The following is an 18,875-nucleotide window of genomic DNA, read 5'->3' on the forward strand; positions in this document are numbered from 1 at the left end:
TTTTCTTCTATTTTTACACAATAAGCTGATAGATAATGCTAGTATATGATCGAAAGCTAGAGCACTTAAGAGAGTGTGCTAGAACCAGACCTGTGGTTCTGCTAGACTGTTTTCTGAAAACCCTTGCTAGGAAGGTTGAATTTAGCATTGCTTAAGAAATGCTTGTTAGAAATTTTTAAGGTTTAAATTTAACTGTACACTCAGAGCCAAGAGTGACTCAGTTCACTTAGTCCCATGAGTCAGATGTGAATTTCCTAAATATTCCAATGTAGAACCTCTTCTGTAAAAGGTCTAGGTCTGAGCTGAGTAGTATTTCCAACTGCCAACACAGCCAGTCCCATACACTGATAGGTATTTAGCTCCTAAGACTATGTTAAGGGGCTGGGACTGTGGCTCAGTGGTAGAGTGCTTGCGTAGTATGCAGGAAGCCTGGGTTTGATTCCTCAGTACCACATAAACAGAAAAAGCCAGAAGTGGTGCTGTAGCTCAAGTGGCAGAGTGCTATCCTTGCACCCAGAGAGGCTCAGGGACAGAGCCTAGACCCTGAGTTCAAGCCCCAGGCCTGGCCAAAAAAAAACTATGTTAAGTAAATTATTGTTGAAACTGTTTCCTTTGCCCAATTAGTAGATAACCACTGTTGAGTAATGTTTATATTTTCAGCTTTTTGTAACTTAATGAATTTTATTTTTTTAAGGCATATTGTGATCTAATGATAGTCATTTTTCAGTATATGTTGTACCAAGCTTCTGTAAATGTCATTCCAATGTGTTGTCAGTGAACAGAAACCAAAATAAATTTCAATTAAAGTAATGAAACCATTGAATTTATGAACAGTATATTAAAATGGACTAAAATAAAGCCCTTGGTGCTTCAGTGTTAACAAAAGTAAAAGGTTATTTTTCTTAACTTTTAGCCTTTATTCACCTTCACACCCATTCTTCACACACGTTGAATAATCTGAAATGTTCTAAAATGGAGTTATTTGAGGGCCTCACTGACAGTTCAGTCAAAATGCACAGAATTATTTAGAATTACTTTTAATAGTGTATAAAATTACTCTGTACTTACATACACAAAGTATGTAAGTATGTATTCACCTGAGTGAATTCTGTATTTAGACCTGGTCCTATCCTCAGGATTTCTTGTTTGTATGCAAATATTCCAAAATCTGGGGGAGGGGGGGAAAAGCTAGTAACAAATTGGATTCTGAGCATTTCTGAAAAAGAACGCTCAACTTTTACATATACCAGCAAACTATAAATGCCACTCCTGGGCTTTGTGCACATTCTATGCCTTTCAGTCCTGACTTTAGACTCCCATCCCTACTCCTACCAGAAAGGTCAGGTCCTATCTAGGAGCTTGCTAAGCTGCTGCCATGAGAAATACCATTGCCTCAGTGATTTCCTTGCTGTATATTTGACTTAGACCTGGAATAACCCTTCAGCCTCCCTTAATCTTTTTTCTTTTTGCTGGTCCTAGCACTTGAACTCAGGGCCTGAGTGGTGTCTGTGAGCTTTTGTGCACAAGGCTAGCACTCTACCAGTTGAGTCACAGCTCTACTTCTGGCTTTTTTTGTGGTTAATAGGAGTCTCATTGATTTTCCTGCCCAGGCTGGCTTTGAACTGTGATCCTCAAATCTCAGCCTCCTGAGAAGCTAAGATTATAGGTGTGAGCCATCAGTGCCCAGCTCCCAGTCTCTATCCCTGAATATTTTAAAGAACAAGGCTTGAGACTCAAATACTGAGGGTGTCTTGGCACTGGCATTTGGAGAATCATTTTGTCACACTATAATAAGATATATTTGGGACTCAGTTGTCTACTAACTGGATCTTACCTTCTAACATACAGCTAACTAACTAGTAAGTCTTGTCATTATCCCCCCAACCTCCAGAAACACAATGAGCCTGTCCTGACTCCAAGAGAGCCAGAAAAAAAATGAGACCTGGAACCCTCTGAATTTCTTTTCTTTTTCTTTGCCAGTCCTGGGGCTTGAACTCAGGGCCTGGGCACGGTCCCTGAGCTTCTTTTGCTCAAGTCTAGCACTCTACTACCACTTAAGCCACAGCACCACTTCCAGCTTTTTCTGTTTATGTGGTACTGAGGAATAAAACACAGGGCTTCATGCATGCAAGGCAAGCACCCTACCTCTGAGCCACATTCCCAGCCCTGAATTTCTTGGGACTACAACCAAACCATGCCTGGGTTGTTGGTAGAGGTGGTTTGTTTTCTGGTCCTGGGTCTTGAACTCAGGACCTAGGTACTGACCCTTGAGCCTCTTTGTGCTCAAGATTAGCACTCTACCACGTGAACTATAGTGCCACTTCCAGCTTTTTTGAGTAGTTTATTGGAGATGAGTCTCACGAGGACTTTTCTGCCCCAGGTGGATTCAAACTGCGATCCTCAGCTTCCTGAGTAGCTAGATTTCAGGTGTGAGCCACCGGCGCTTGGCCATGCCTAGGTTTTGACCACTCTGATGGTATAGAACTCAGAGCAACATCAAGAGTGAAAGGGAAGAAAAATCTCAGGTTAGCACGGAACCAACATTCAGGGGTTCTGAATGAATATTAAATTCGATGGTTAAGAGTTAGGGGGCATCGGAAAGGGTTGCAGAACACTGATTAGGATGAGGCACCAAGACTTAATGCATATTGACAGTCTCGACTAGGTATTTAGTAGAAACAGCATAATACAGAGAGCTCCAGCAGAGCTGTAATTTATGCTAACCTTCTGCTCAGCAATAAGAAATGAGTGTGTTTTATGTTCGCAAAGGACTAATACAGAAGGATATAATAAGTTGGAGAGGTGCAATTCCTTTGACTCTTCCCTGACCACACTACATCTTCTTCTTCTGTGCTTGAACCCTTGCTCCAAGAGCCTTAAGGTCTGAGTACAGGTTCCGGTTCAGGATGGCGCTGCTGCACAGCAAGGCCCCTTGCAGGGCCCCCATCAGGCCATTGGTGAAGATATCCTGACCTATGAGGCAAGAACACAGGCCCCTAAATGTCCACACACATAGAGAGTAAGAGGAGAACAAGGGTGTTTGTATACATCTCTCTGTGCTAGAGCTATGCAGAGGTGGCTTCAGCACAGAACCAGACCAGCATCCTCCTAGAATGGGAGCTGCAGACGATAGCAAGACCAGAGGACTGATCACCAGGGAGACCCAAGATCTTGGCAAGGTCGGGCAGCATACCTGTCAGGTAAAGGTTGGGGATGGGGCTTTGGGCCCTTATAGAAGCCATCACATGAGGATGTAGACGACTCAGGTCATGGTCAGCACCATAGGTCGCACCTTGTGGAGCAGCCAGGAAGAACTGGTTGGTAAGTGGGGATCCTGCAGTCACACTCTCCACCTGGACCGGCAAACAGAAGGCAGGCAAGGGGTGAATGGAACACTTGTTTTTAAAGTTTTTAATTTTTTACTATCTTTATGTAGTTGTACAAAGAAGTCCCTATTCTATAAAACAGTATATGAATACTAAGTGTCTGATAACATTGTCACCCATTGCCCCTAACTGAATGGGAAATTTTGAGAGCTCTGTCTCTTCTTTCTGGCTGGGCACTCCATCATTCTCTGGAGCTCAGTTATCTTGGGGTTTATTCTACTGTAAGGTCACCAAGAAATATGCCATCACCACTGCTATTGTATGCTTTGGCCCTACCTTCCCCTCCAGCTGTGGAAACAGTTTCATGGCCAGCGACATAGAGGCTTCAACGAAGGAGTTTTTGACCGTCTCGTAGTCAATGCCTCGCTTTCCCTGTGGCTCCTGCTGCCACTCCTCAAACCACTCAAAGGCAGCGGGCATCAGGAAGATCATTGTGGATCGGCCTGGGGATGAAAAGCCAGTTACTGGCTGTCGGGTCCCACTCCTTTCCACTTCCCAAGCTCCACTCCCACCATCTTAAGCCCTACCTGGGAATCGGTCCTCCCAAGTTGGGTCCTTAGCTGATGGGAAAGCTATGAAAAAAAATGGGATGTGTTCTGGAGCCTTTTCCCTGGGCACAGAGATGTAGTTTTCCATCCTGTGGATGAGAGGAAGTTGTGCTGTCAATGCACAGGCCTTTTTTCTCAAGGCTACCAGCCCCACCCAAGGATGGCTCATCCCCCGAGACCCCCCATAGGGGTGAAACTGATGTACAGCCTTGGTGTTAAAAGATCCTTCCAAGAGTCCAGAGGAACTTGCCTACCTCCTCCCATGCCATATCCTACCACTCATTCCCAAGTCAAGTACAAAAATGAAATTCCTAATGGTTGCAGACTATGGGCTACCCTCTCACCACACACCTTCCTCCTTCCCCATGCCTTACGCTTTGTCCATGTCAGTGTCAAAATAAACATAATAGTTGGTGGACTGCAGACCCAAGTCTTCCTTAGTGCCTTTCAGACAGATGAAAACGGAAAGCATGCCCATGCTAGGCCGCACCATCCCCAGCTGCTGCTTCACACCTGCAAATGGAGTCAGGACTGAGAACTGTATGGCTAAAGATGGCCACTGCTGCCTTAACAGCCTAGGATGATTGTTCATTTGGGGTACTTCAGCTGCAGCCATAAAAGGGTCTAACCCATTTTTTTAGTCTTTTTAAAATAATTATTATAGAGATGATATACTGAGGATTACAATTACATGAGTCAGGTAATGAGTACATTTTCTTTTTGTCTTTTTTTTTGGCAGTTGTGGGGCTTGGGCACTGTCCCTCAGCTCTTCAGCTCAAGACTAGCGCTCTTACCACTTGAGCCACAGTGCCACTTTGGGTTTTCTGAGTGGTTTAGTGGAGATAAGAGTTTCACAGACGTTCTTGCCCAGGCTGGCTTTGAACCACGATCCTCAGGTCTCAGCCTCTTGAGTAGCTAGCCACCTGGCACCCGGCAGTGAGTACATTTTCTTTCATACAATATCTTCGTCCTCGTTATCTCCCAGTCCCTCCCTCCTGTCTCTACCCACAAGTTGTATAGTTTCACTTCCATCAGTGTCCAGTGAATTCCACTCCTGTACTTTTTCACCCTTGCCCCTGACCCCAAGTTCTGTACCCTCCCCCCAACCCTTCCAAAGATGAATACATCATACATAAGGTTAAAAAAAAAAAAGACTTTAAAAAAGAAAGAGAAAAAATATGCCTCGTCTAGGCCATTCTTTTTGTTTTTTTTGTCAGTTGTGGGGCTTGAACTCTGGGTCTGGGCACCGCCCCTGAGCTCTTAAGCTCAAGGCTAGTGCTCTACCACTTGAGCCACAGCGCCACTTCCAGTTTTCTGAGTGGTTCATTGGAGGTAAGAGTCTCATGGACTTTCCTGCTGTGATCCTCAACTCTCAGCTTCCCAAGTAGCTAGGATTACAAAAGCGCCCTACAGGAATTTGGCAGGCAGGCAGGTAATTGCTCTTCTGTCTCCTCCTGGCTGTTATCAGCCTCAGACTCCAACTCCACTCACCTCTGCTCTAAGCACCTTTCTCACAGGTACTGGCCTCCCACTGGCTCACAGCACCCTGCTGAACAGTCAAGCTAACTGCCTCAATCCTCCCCTTATGTCTTTATATTCAGAGATGATGCAAAATACTCTTTATAAACAGTACAATGAGCAGTACTTTGTTATACACCTAGATTTCAGAATTGTCTTTAAGAACAAACTATCTGATGAATAGTCATTATTCCTAAAATACTATGCAACTAGGATAGGGCCTTCAACTGATACATAATGCAAGTGAACAGATGCAAATAGAATTATCTTGAACTCAGGGCCTGGGCACTGTCCCAGAGCTGCTTTTGCTCAAGGCTAGCACTCTACCATTTGAGCCACAGAGCTACTTCCAGCTTTTTCTGTTTATGTGGTACTGAGGAATTGAACCCAGGGTTTCATGCATGCTAGACAAGCACTCTACCACTAAGTGACATTCCCCGCTCTATGTTATGTTTATAACATAATTTGTTGGCCATACCAAATGACTAATACAGTCACACAGCTACAGGAAACTGAGGAAAAACATGAGTCTGTCCCATCATGTCCCAATGATTTTGTGGTCTTTATACAGCCTGGGTTAGATAGTTCCCACTCCTGAACTAGAGGAAGGAAGGAGGGAAAAACAGCATCATGAAGGAAAGCCAGAGCCCCTGTGTGGGACACCTGCTGTCCCCATACCTAAGCTGCTGGGCTTCCCCACCTCAACACATGAACTCCATTTTTCTAGAGAATACACCCAGAAATTATTTGACCTCATGCTCAGGAGCATCTCTAACACCTGGCCAAGGACTCAGCCATTAGCTGCTCTGCCTTGTTTAACACACAATAGATGATGTCCTAAAATGTACTGGGACTTGTGTGTGCTAGTCAGCCACATGATGAGTCAGATATGAGGCCTGTCTCCTGGAACAGACACTTCCCTAAAACAAACTGGCTATCTTAATAGAAACTACAGACCATAAGGAACTATGGAGACTCTACTAGCCTAAATAGGTCCCTTATGTGAGAGAAAGGAGCATTAATAACAATTATAGCAGGACAGCACAGCTCAGATTTATGGACAATAATCTGGGGAGGGGGGGTGTCAAGGAACATGGTGCGGAGCTGCAGGCATAGATGGGTATAGGCAAACAGGATCTTCCAAGATCTCTCAGAACATAACTACCTCCTCAGCTCCTTCCTTTTTACTCCAGCAAGAAGGAAGGGGCCAGAAGTGTCATAGTGGCTCATAATGTGATTGAGTACTAGCCTTGAGCAAAAGAAGCTCAAGGACAGTGCCCAGATCCTGAGCCCCATGACCAAACAAAAGAAAGCAAGCAAGCAAGCAAGCAAGAAAGGAAGGAAAGAAAGAAAGAAAGGAAGGAAGGAAAGAAAGAAAGGAAAGAGAAAGGAAGAAAGAAAAGAAGCTTCTTAGCAATAATCCTAGCTACTCAGGAGGCTGAGATCTGAGGATCATGGTTCAAAGCCAGCCCATGAGATCCTTATCTCCATTTTAACCCCCAGAAAACTGGAAGTACTGCTGTGGCTCAAAGTGGTAGAGTGCTGGCTTTGAGCAAACAAAAACCCTTCAGGAACAGCACCCAGACCCTGAGTTTAAGCCCCACAACCAACCAACAAACAAAAAAAAAAAAAAAGAAGAAGGAAAGGGCCAAGGAACTCTATCTCTTCTCTTTTGAGCCACCCTCAGTGGCCTCTCAGCCTGAGCAGTGGATGTAAGCAAAGCTCCCTCTGGGAGCCATGGGAATCATGGAATCTAACATCTGGAATCTCTGAGTTAAGTTTCAACACTGCCAATGCCCAGAAAGTTTTCAGACTGGCATTTGTCTGGGATGGTATCTGAACCTCTGCCCAAAGGGAGTGACTGATACTTCAGCCCTGTTGGGGCTGACTCCACTAAATTGTTTTTGGGGTTAAGATACATAAAGTGTACTGGGCGCCGTTGGCTCACATCTGTAATCCTAGCTACTCAGGAGTCTGAGATCTGAGGATTATGGTTCAAAGCCAGCCTGGTCAAGAAAGTCCATGAGACTCTTACCGCCAATAAACCACTAGGAAACTGGAAGTGGTGCTGTGGCTCAAGTGGTAGAGTGCTTGCCTTGAGCTGAAGAGCTCAGGGACAGCATCCAAGCCAAGAGTTCAAGCCCCATGACCAACAAAACAAAACAAGACACATAAAGTGTGAGAGCTATAATTGCATTATGAGGAGAGACAGGCATTTCAGGTAACTCACACATGACTGCCTAGAGAAAAAACAGGCCTGAGTAGGACACTGAGGCCCATCAGAGGACAGTGTCAAAGTTCAGAGGTCATAGGCAAGAAGGAGAAGTCACACAGAGAAAGGAATGAAGGACCAAAGTGGCAGCTCATGTTGCCTGAGGAACAAGAGACTGGATTTTGGTGATGTCCATCTGCTACGGTTTGGATGTGTTCCCCAAAGGCCCATGTGGAAAGGCTGGGCTGCCAGTCTGTGCTGTTACTGGGATGTAGTGGGACCTATAAAAGTTGGGCCAGCCACACCCCCTGCCTGTAATCCTAGCTACTTAAGAGGCTGAGATCTGAGGATCACGGTTCAAAGCCAGCTCAGGCAAGAGAGTTTGTGAGACTCTTAATCTCCTATTAACCACCCAAAACCAGAAGTGGAGCTGTCACTCAAGTGGTAGCACAATAGTCTTAAGCAAAAAAGCTGAGGTACACCACCAAGGTCCTGAGTTCAAGCCCCGGGACTGGCACACACACACAAAAGACAGTTCCTAGTGGGAAGAATTTGTGTAACTAAGTTATGTTCTTGAAGGAATATCTTAGAAGCCAGTGCCTTCCTCTCTTTGCTTCTTATCTCCAGAGATGAACAAGCCTCCTTCTACCACATATGCCTGCCATAATGGATGGTCATCACAGGCCCAGAGCCTGGGTCACAGAGCCCAGCAACCATGACCTTCCTCTACTTGGGGTGAAGGCATGGGGCGGTGGGGGGGGGGCGCTGATGTATCAGACTATAGGGATCACCCTACAGAGCTCACCTTCCTTCTCCATTGTTCTTTAAGATACCAATGAAGGTCACATCTGGGCTACATCCTGAGCTGCTCTGTCCTTCCCACCCCTGCCATTGCCTCAAGCCTTTATTTGGACCCCTTTGTCAACTCTTAGGCTACTGGTGCTCTCTGGCTAGTAGCCCAAGATCACTTTGTACTTTTTCGTGGGGGGGGGGGTGCGCGCACACGCATGTGACCACGCTTGAATTGAGGCTCAAACTCGGGGCTCATGCTCTCATTCAGCTTTTTTACTCATAGCTGATATTCTTTTTTTTTTTTTTTTTTTTGGTCGGTTGTGGGGCCTGAACTCTGGGCCTGGGCGCTGTCCCTCAGCTCTTCAGCTCAAGGCTAGCGCTCTACCACTTGAGCCACCGCGCCACTTCCCCACTCTGGTTTTTTAAGTCATATAATATCCTAAGGAAACTTCTGGGCCATGTCCCCTATGGGTCTCCTTCCCTTGTAGTGAGGCTTTTTCTGTGGAAACCCCACAAATCTCAGCTCGGGGAGTGCCAAGAACCCAGCTTTTCACATCTGACAGACCAGTGGCAGTGGGTGTTTATTTACTTGTGGGCTCCTCAGTTACCCCAGACATAAATATTAGGATAGTGGCTTTACAGACCAGAGGTCTTTTCCATTTAAGGACAAGCACAGACATGGCCAAGAAGAAATGCAACATCCAGGTTGCACAGCTCAGCTCCAGACAGGAAAGGCCAGCAGCTTGGAAGTTCAGTCTATTACCTGGCAGACAGCGGGCACTCTCTGGAAGTAGGTGTTTGTAGGTATTGAACAGTCCTGCGCTGGAGATCACAACGGGGCAATAGATGTTCACCAGCTCATGACCCTTCTTCACACTCACACCTGTAGGCAAAAAGAACTTGGAGAGGTTCTGTATACTCCAGGAAGAGCCCGTATTCTCTCCAGATCTTGCTGTGTTTGTGCCCCATTTTCTCAGACCTGGAAGTCCAGTTTGCCAAGAGCCAGACAAGACAGGCCTCAGGCACACTGCAAAACCAGGAAGTTTCCCCAGGCATTCAGGTGACAATTGTGTCTATTCTTACCTTCCTAAGCTCTCTCTACCCACCCTCTGTGTACTTGTTTAAATTTAGCCAAGGCCCCTCCTAACTCCCACCACCACAACACAGCCGAGGCCCTTCCATGGAAACCCAGGCCCTCTTTGCTGAAGTTCTATGTCCAAATGACTCCCCAGCAACACCTCAACCTCTGTAAGAGAAATTCCATTTTCTGTGATCTGGTGAAGCTAACTACATGTCTAGACTCATCTCTGGCCACTCTTATGAAACTATATCAAATAGCTAATCAACTACTCTTTGACCTTTTCATAAAAATGTCAGTTTTGTATGGTTCAATCGTTTTTCTAGATGCCTGAAAATAACCAACTCTTTCATAGCTTCTATACATGCTGTTCCTGCTTCCTGTAACTTCTTCCAATCCTATCTACTTCCAGGCTGCTTCTCACCCTTCATAATGTGGCTTAAACTGCTTTGAGGTCTTTCTGGATCCATCACTCTCTGTGTAGGCTGTCTCTTCATATAAATGCTCATCAATGGCCCTTCAATTACTTCCCTATGAGACTGAAAACTTGAGACAGAGACTCGTACTTATTGATCTTATATCTCTGTCTTTTATATCTAACAGATCATGAAAATACACACACACACACCTTTTTTGATGCTGGTACTGGGGCTTGAACTAAGGACCTGGGCACCATCAGTTTTCTTGCATAAGGCTGGAACACTACCACTTCAGCTAAAGCTCCACAACTGGCTTTTTGCTGGTTATCTGTAGATAAGAGTCTTAGAGATTTTCCTGTCTGGGCTGGCTTCAAGCTTCAGTCCTCAGATCTCAGCCTCCTGAGTAGCTAGTATGCATCTTCAACACCCAGTAACATAAATGGATCCTGAATTGAGTTGATAATGCCACCCAGTTTCACTGACCCCTTTCATCTCAAAGGACAACTTGCTCATAAGTATCACAATGAAAGATACAACTAAGTGACACCAACGTCTCTTTCACAATGAGATAACTTTTCAGTCCCTTTTACAAACATATACTCTCAGATTACAGGTGGCCTTCATTTCGTATATGTGTGTACAAACATGCACATAACTCTGGGCGACCTTCTCACCACCTTCTTCTTTTTAAATGTTTCTCTGGCATTTTTTTTTTTTTTTTTGGTCAGTCATGGGGCCTGAACTCTGACCTGGGTGCTGTCCTTCAGCTCTTTAGCTCAAGGTAAGGCTACTTCTCTATCACTTGAGCCACAGTGCCATTTCCGGCCTTTGCTGCTTATCTGGTGCTGAGGAATCAAACCCAGGGCCTCCTGCATGCAAGGTAAGCACTCTACCATTAAGCCACCTTCCCAGCCCTCTCTGGCTAATACTTGTTCCCAGCAACCTTGTTTTCCTCAGGCATTTCCTAACCCCTCCCTGAGAGTTGTGTTTTTTGTTGTTGTTGTTTTTAGCATTGCTGCTCTTTTTTTTTTTTTTTTGGTCGGTTGTGAGGCTTGAACTCAGGGCCTGGACGCTATCCCTGAGCCTCTTTGTGCTCAGGACTGGCGCTCTACCACTTGAGCTACAGTGCCACTTCTGGTTTTTGAGTAGTTAAAGAGTCTCATGGAGACTTTTTTGCCCAGGCTGGCTTTGAACCACAATCCTCAGATCTCAGACTCCTAAGTAACTAGGATTACAGGTGTGACCCACACCTGTAGCCAGCCACATTGGTGTACCTCTCATCTTGAACAGCTGGTTCTGCTTAACAAGGGTCCTTCCACACACACCCCATCTCTTCAAAGAGTTCATACATCATAAAAGTAACAGTACCAACCTAAGCCAGGATAAGATTCAAGGCCCCACTCTACCACTACAGATGGAGTGCATGATGCCCTGCCAGACTGCCCCATAGAATACCAAGGTTGCTCATTCATTCCATCAACCACTGAGCCAACACACTGACTGAGCCTCTTTGATTGAGAAGGACTGCAGACATAGGAAGACACTTCCCTCTATCAAGGTGGTCACAGATACTGGTTATGTTTATCTATCAAACAAATGATTAAGTACTATTCTTTGAGGCCCGTCCATTCCTTTATCCTTCTTACTTCCTTTTATTTCCAGACTAATTGCTATCCTATCCCCCAGCTCCTGCTCTGCAGTAGATTCTCATCTTTCACCCTGTGTGAGGTCAGTTCATCAGGAGGACCTCAGGTCTCTCTCACACCAGAACAGCGACCCCACTACCCAGTTCAAGGTTCTTACCACAGGCTTTCCCGGCTGAGTCCAACAGCACACTCTGCACAGTAGCCCTGGTGAGCACAGCACCCCCAGCCCGCTCAATCAGAGGGATGGTGTGGAAGGCGATCTCACTGGAACCCCCTCGGGGATAAAAGGCCCCTTTTAAGTAGTGATTAACCAGCAGAGCATGCATTGAAAAAGTAGTGCGGCTGGGGGTCACACCTACAGAAAAAAGGGAAAAAATGATGAGCAGGCACCCAGAATCACTCAGGGGGAAATAGTTTCCTGATAGGTGACACACGCAGTCCATCTGAAGATATATGTGTTCTCCAGGGCCAAAGGCCATCAGAAGAGCTGTGTCCACACCAACATAGGCACCATTCAGTTCTGGGGCTGGTGGGAATAGAGTCCCTGAAATCTGCCATTCTGCCAAGAGGAAGGAATGCAGCACTGGCTGAAGGGATTTCTGGACGGCATGAAGGGAATCACTACCAGGAGATCCAAAGGGGAGGAGTCAGATTTCTCATCCACAAGGGCCTGGGGTCTATTCTGCTCCATTTCAGACAGCCAGACAGGTTCAGGAAGAAAGATGGAGAGGTGCAGGGCAGCTGGCTTATCCTTCGAGGAGCTGCCAAGAATCTGTGGCCAGTACACACCATAGGTGGGGAAGATGTAGCTAAGCACAGCCTGGAGCTCAGGGGAGGCCCCCAGCTGGCGCAGGACCTCAGCCAGACTCTGGGTGGAGGCACGGAGGAATGGAGAGAAGCGAGTCAGCAGCCCACACTTGCTGAGGAGCTGAGCCACAGGCAACGGGAGCAGCTTCAGGATGATGGCATGAGCAGCTCCATTAGAAACTGCCTGGGAAAGAAAACCAGCTATGGGTAGCAGTTCTCATCTTTGGGATTGAAGCAATAGTTACCATTCTACCAGACGGTGGGCCCAGCAACACTTATTCCTGGCTGATCTTGGCTGAATTTGTATTTAAAAACAAGCTAGACTCTGAATTCTCCCATCCTGTATACCTGCCCTGGCCCCCCCCTCTCCCACCCCCCCCCCCCCCCCCGGTCGTGGGGCTTAATTCTGGGCTTGGGCGCTGTCCCTGCACTCTTCAGCTCAAGGCAAGCGCTCTACTGCTTGAGCCAGAGCAGCACTTCTGGTTTTCTAGTGGTTTATTGGAGATAAGAGTCTCACGGACTTTCCTGCCCAGGCTGGCTTTGAACTGTGATCCTCAGATCTCAGCTTTCTGAGTAGCTAGGATTACAGGTGTGAGCCACCGGCACCTTGCCTTTTGTTGCTTTTTAATTACCTGTTCAAATTCCTTTTCAAAGAAAAGAAGTCAACTCAGCCTAACCAGGGAGGAGAGTGGGTGCCTCCCCCCGCCCCCCCTACTTTGGGAATAACTTGGGGTTCCTAAGGATGTCATGCACCTTACCTTAACCAGATTCATATACTTGTCAATGACAGCTTCTTCCTGGGGAAACTTCTCCTTCAGGCCTCGAATGTATGCTTTTGTCCCACTGTACATGGGGTACTCCTTTCGGCCATTAGGCCCTTCTAGTATCATGATGTCAAAGGGCGAGGACAGAGCAGCCCAGTCCAGCTGCCCTTCGGTGATCTGGTCCAAGATAAAACGGCCAGTGCTGCCCTCCTGCATACGCCCAATATAATGAATTCCTATTGGAAGGCAGAAAGACAAGAATGGCAGAGGGAGCCAGGCACTGACAGCTCACACCTGTAATCCTAGCTACTCAGGAGGCCAAGATCGAAGGATCACAGTTTGTAGCCAGCTTGGGCAGGAAAGTCTTTTAAACTCTTATCTCAAATTTGATCCACAGCTCAAAGTGATAAAGAGCTAGACTTGAGCAAAAAGAGCCCAGGGATAGCACCCAGGCCCAGCGCAAGCCCAGGACAAAAAAAAAAAGGCAGAGGATAAGTGATCTGAGCCATGGTCAAAGAATCAGGTGGAAGAAGCTATCCAGCCTGGACATGTTCAGGCCCAGAGAAGTATGTCCATTCTCCCATAGAAAAGTGTCAGAGAGCAGGGTACTAGTTGCTCACTCCTGTAATTCTCGCTACTCAGGAAGCTGAGATCTAAGGATTGAAGTTCAAAGTCAGCCCTGGCAGGAAAATCCATGAAACATCCATAATTAACCACCAAAAAGCCAGAAGTGGAGCTGTAGCTCAAGTGGTAGAGTGTCAGCTTTTAGCAAAACAGCTAAGGTGTGACATTGTCCTTGCTCCTTAGCTGATGGCTCATACCATAATCCTAGCTACTAAGGAGACTGAGATCTGAGGATCAGGTTTCAAAGCCAGCCCAGACTGGAAAGCCTGTGAGACTCTTAGCTCCAATAAACTATTCCAAAAAAAAAAAAAGCTGGAAGTGGAGCTGTAACTCATGTGGTAGAACACTAGCCTTGGGCACAAAGAGGCACAGAGACAGTGTCTAGACCTGAGTTCAAGCCCCAGGATCAGAAAAAAAAAAAACCCAAAACCGTAGCCCCGCTGTATATCACTTTTATAATAACAACTTAAAAATAAAAATAAACTAAAACTAAGGGACAGTGTCCAGGCCCTGAGTTCAAGCCCCAGTACAGATACCAAAAAAGGAAAAGGAAGGGTGTCAGATCATAGGAGATAACACCAGATCTGTGCCCAGCTCATATAGTTGTAAAACAAGAAACAGTGGTGTCCAGAAGGAAGATGGCACCTCCAAAATAACTCAAATACCCAACACCACCCTACAGTGACTGCTACAAGCTTCTTAAAGATACATCTATGCTTGAACCCTGTTCTTTTTTTTTTTTTGGTCCGGTCGTGGGACCTGAACTCTGGGCCTGAGCACTGTCCCTCAGCTCTTCAGCTCAAGGCTAGCGCTCTACCGTTTGAGCCACAGCGCCACTTCCGCTTTTTTCTTTTTGTTTATGTGGTGCTGAGGAATCGAACCCAGGGCCTCAGGTATGCAAGGCAAGCGCTCTACCACTGAGCCAACTTCCCAGCCCCCTTGAACCCTGTTCTGTATAAGCCTTACCTGTGTCAAATTCAAGGCCATTTTTTCCAAAAGTATGACAACAGCCCCCAGCTTTGGTATGTTGTTCCAGCACAAGTACTCGCTTGCCAGCTTTAGCCAGAAAAGCTGCGGAGGCCAGTCCCCCGATGCCACTGCCGATCACCACCACATCCAACTTCTCTGGCACTCGGCTGGCTGAGAAAGCTGCAAGTAGGCAGGAGACAGAGAGTGAGCTTTTCAGAAAGGGTCAGAAGTAGCAAAGACCAAGAAACCAAAGAGGCTTTTTCTAGCTCAATCAGACCAAGAAACCTCTACAGTAGTTTAGCTTAGAAAAAGAACTCTTGACTTAGACAATTCAAACACTTTCTCTGAGAGTACTCAGGACCAACCAAGGAGATTAAATATAAAGGTGACTTCAGTGAAGCCAGAAAGGTATCAACAGTCCAGGTGGAAAAAACTAAGTGCAAATACTAAAAGAGAGAACAAGGGAAGGAAAAAGAACCAAAAGGGTCAGAAGGAAGAATTCTGGGGTTGGGACAGGCTGGTTTCACTGAGTTCCTGGAAGCTGCAGGGTCTGGAGCTTCATGACAATGGAGCAGCTATATTCTGCTCTAAGAAATCACAGCACCAGACTCTCATATTGAGGAAGTGTCAGGAGAAGGCACCATGGCTAAGGGCCAGACTGGACAGTATATGGTGCCATACTGCAGTTCCAACATAATATCTGTTCTTTAAAAGGTTCTTTTTGTTTTGTTTTTTTTCTTGACAGTACCAGAGTTTGAAATCAGGGCCTTTACTCGCTAGGTAGGCATTCTTCCACTTCCAACTAAGTCCTTAGTAAGTTCTTGGGCTGAGAAGGTGGCTCAGTGGTAGAGTGCTTGCCGAGTGTGCATGAGGCCCTGGGTTCGATTCTTCAACACCATATAAACAGAAAAAGCCTGAAGTGGCACTGTGCTCAAGTGGCAGAGTGTCAGCCTTGAGCTGAAGAGCTGAGGGACAGCACCCAGGCCCTGAGTTCAAGCCCCATGGCTGACAAAAAAAAATCTGTTCTTTAAAAGTCACTGACCAAGCCATCCGCTAGTAGCTCACACCTGTAATCCTAGCTAGTTAGGAGGCTGAGACCTGAGGATTAAAGTTTGAAACCAGTACTATCAGAAACATTTGTGAGACTCTTATTTCTTATCTCTAATTAACCACCAAAAAAAAAAAAGCCAGAAGTGGAGCTGTGGCTCAAGTGGTAGAGCTCTAGCCTTGAACAAAAAAAGCTTAAGAGACAGTGTCCAGACCCTGAGTTCAAGCCCCAGGACTGGCACCAAACAAACAAACAATAAAGTCACTGCCCAACAGTGGCTTATGCCTATAAATCTAGCTATTTAGAGGGCAGAGATTCGAAGGATTATCCCAGGCAAAAAAAATTAGGGGATATTCCATCTCAATCAATAAGCTGGGTATGATTTGTATATATTTGCAACCTCAGCTATACATAAAACAATGGGAGGATTAAGGTTGAAGGCCTACCCAGGCAAAAACACAAGACTTGAAAAAGAACTAAAGCAAAAAATGACAGATAGCAAGAGGGAGTAGGAGAGTGATGGAAGAGGTGACTCTGATCAATACATGTCATATGGCTATGTCAAAACTACCTTGTGCTGATATGAAAAAGTAGGACAGAAGGTCTGGTTCAAATAGGCACCTGCCTAGCAAGTACAGGGGCCTGTGTTCAAGTCTCAGTACTACCAAAAAACCTAAAATCAGTATTACAAAAAAAAAAAAAAAGACTACCCAAGAACTGAGATTTGGAATTTTTGAAGTTGCAGGAATTGGCAAACTTTTGTGTGTATGTGCAGTACTAGGGCTTGAACACCAAGCCTGATGATTTTGCTCTGCTCATAGTTGGCATACTATTACGTGACCCCCATCTTCTCTTCTGACTATTTTCTGGCTAGTTGGTGGTAAGTCTCTCAGATTTGTCTGTCTGGGCTGGCTTTGATCCACAATCCTCACATCTCAGCCTCCTGAGAAGCTAGGATTACAGGTGTGAGCCACTGGCATCCAGCAGCACGCTTTCTTTTAAACCTTGGAATCAACAGCAAACTTTTGTTGTTTTGTTTTATTTTTGCCAGCTCTGGTGCTTGAAGTCAAGGCCTGGCACTGTCCCTGAGCTTTTTTGCTTATGGTTGGTGCTCTACCACTTAAGTTACAGTTCCACTTATGGCTTTTTAGTGGTAAATTGAAGAGTCTCAGTGACTTTCCTGCCGGGGCTGGCTTTGAACCATAATCTTCAGATCTCAGCCTCCTAAGTGTAAGCATTATGCCCACCTTTGGTCCTCAGCTCCACCCAGACCCAGCCTGGAGTTCCCACCATACAGATGGCCCCTCCCTCTCTCCACCCAGACCCACCTGAACTCCCATCTACCTCACTTCCTAACCCCCAGACCCTGCTGCTACCTAGATAGTGAAGGCTGCCATATGCTCTCTCTCCGGGGCAAATATAGCTCCTCTAATAAACCTTGTAATCATCTTTCTCCTGTACCTGCTTGCCTCCGCGAGGTTCCCTGGCATGGATGTGTTGGATCCTTTCATTGTTCCTTTCACTAAGTAGCTAGGATTACGGTGTAAGCGACCAGAGCCCAGCCACCACGATGTTTTTTTTCTTTTGTCGGTCGTGGGACTTGAACTCTGGGCCTGGGCACTGTCCCTCAGCTCTTCAGCTCAAGGCGAGAGCTCTACCACTTGAGCTACAGCGCCACTTCCAGTTTTCTGGTAGTTTGTTGGAGATAGGAGTCTCATGGTCTCTCCTGCCCGGGCTGGCTTTGAACCGCGATCCTCAGATCTCAGCCCCCTGAGTAGCTAGGATTACAGGCGTGAGCCACCAGCGCCCGGCCACGATGTTTTTTTTTTTAAAGATGAGAGTGTAGGTACCTAGTTAACTGAAGGACTCTGAGCCTAAAACATCTGGTTGGAGCTCTCCAAAGTTACAGAATCCCCAATTCTGAGTTGGGATCACATTTAAAATTTCAAATACCCAAATGGAAAATTACAATTTCCTATGAGAACTGGTTAAGATCTCTGGGCAGCTGTCCCACGCCCGTGTGCCAGCAATGGGATACAAGAAAAAAGTTAAGGTCTTAGAGCCAAGTGGGAGAAAGGTCTGTTTTTATCAGGGATCCGAAGCAATTCCACATGGGATGGCCCAGAGCCAAATGGCGAGCAGAAGAGACTGCCAGCGCCAGGACGAGAGGCTGTGCCAAGCCCTGAGCAACCTCAAGGACTATGCCCGCGCCCTGGACGCAACTCTGTCCCAGGAGTGCAGGGATAAAGATTCTTTCCACGGCTGACACTCAAAATGGGGCGTCCGAGGAAGCCTTCCCCGCCCTTTGCTCTGTGGCCGCTCGGAGGCCCGGGTCAGGCACCATCTTGCTCCGCAGGGATGCGAAGCGAGAACTCTCCAGAGCAGGGCCAAGCGCAGTCCCCAGTCCCCAGGGTCACCTCCCGCTGACCTTGCTTGAGAACCTTCTTCCTGGTCTCCTTGTCGGTGACCAGGGGCGCGGGCGGCCGCTTGACATCCTGGGAGAAGGGGTTCGGGGATCTCCCGGAGCACAGCCACAGGCAAACTTGGCGGAGCACGGCCGCCAGCAGCACGGCCGCCAGCACCGCGGAAAGCCACATGGCGCCGCGCTGGGGCCCGGCGACGGCTCGCGCCCCCGGGGTCCAGGTTTTATAGCCGTAGCTCCGCCCCGAGCCCTCCTCACCCGAGTCGGCCCTCCCCAGTCCGGAAGACAGAGGCAGTGGTGACCTTTGGTTAAGTTGGTTTACTTAGCAAAGCCAACAACACCCCCGACTCGGACTGACCCACCCGGCTCTCCATACTTCCTTTTGTTGTCTATCTGCCAGTCCCGGGGCTTGAACTCAGGGTCGAGCCTCGTTTTACTCCAGGTTAGCCCTCTACCACTTGAGCCACAGCGCCCCCCTCTGGCTTTTTCCGTGTCTGTGGTGCTTCCCGCACGCACTCCACCGCACGCACTCCACCGCTAAGTCTCACGCCCAGACGCTCCTCCTCGCTCATTTTGCCGCGCGAACTTCCCATTGCCTGCTGGGAAATGCAGTTCCTGGGGGCGGGAACGCCGGAACGGCAA

The 18,875-nt window shown here is 47.0% G+C and overlaps 1 protein-coding gene across 1 annotated transcript; it reads right to left on the reverse strand.

The window, feature by feature from the left end:
• Nucleotides 1-2,687: 2,687 nt before the first annotated feature.
• Retsat (retinol saturase (all-trans-retinol 13,14-reductase)) lies at nucleotides 2,688-18,408 on the reverse strand. The gene is made up of 11 exons (XM_013035452.1): nucleotides 18,240-18,408; nucleotides 14,761-14,943; nucleotides 13,165-13,406; nucleotides 12,389-12,590; nucleotides 11,757-11,954; nucleotides 9,220-9,339; nucleotides 4,309-4,447; nucleotides 3,914-4,023; nucleotides 3,663-3,829; nucleotides 3,194-3,353; nucleotides 2,688-2,973 (listed from the first exon to the last, which is right to left on the reverse strand). The coding sequence occupies exons 1-11, from the start codon at nucleotides 18,406-18,408 to the stop codon at nucleotides 2,834-2,836; spliced, it is 1,830 nt and encodes a 609-aa protein (XP_012890906.1). The 3' UTR covers nucleotides 2,688-2,833.
• Nucleotides 18,409-18,875: the final 467 nt, after the last annotated feature.

The sequence above is a fragment of the Dipodomys ordii genome, unplaced genomic scaffold (genome assembly GCF_000151885.1).
Source record: "Dipodomys ordii isolate 6190 unplaced genomic scaffold, Dord_2.0 Scaffold212, whole genome shotgun sequence".
NCBI classification, from domain to species: Eukaryota; Metazoa; Chordata; class Mammalia; order Rodentia; family Heteromyidae; genus Dipodomys; species Dipodomys ordii.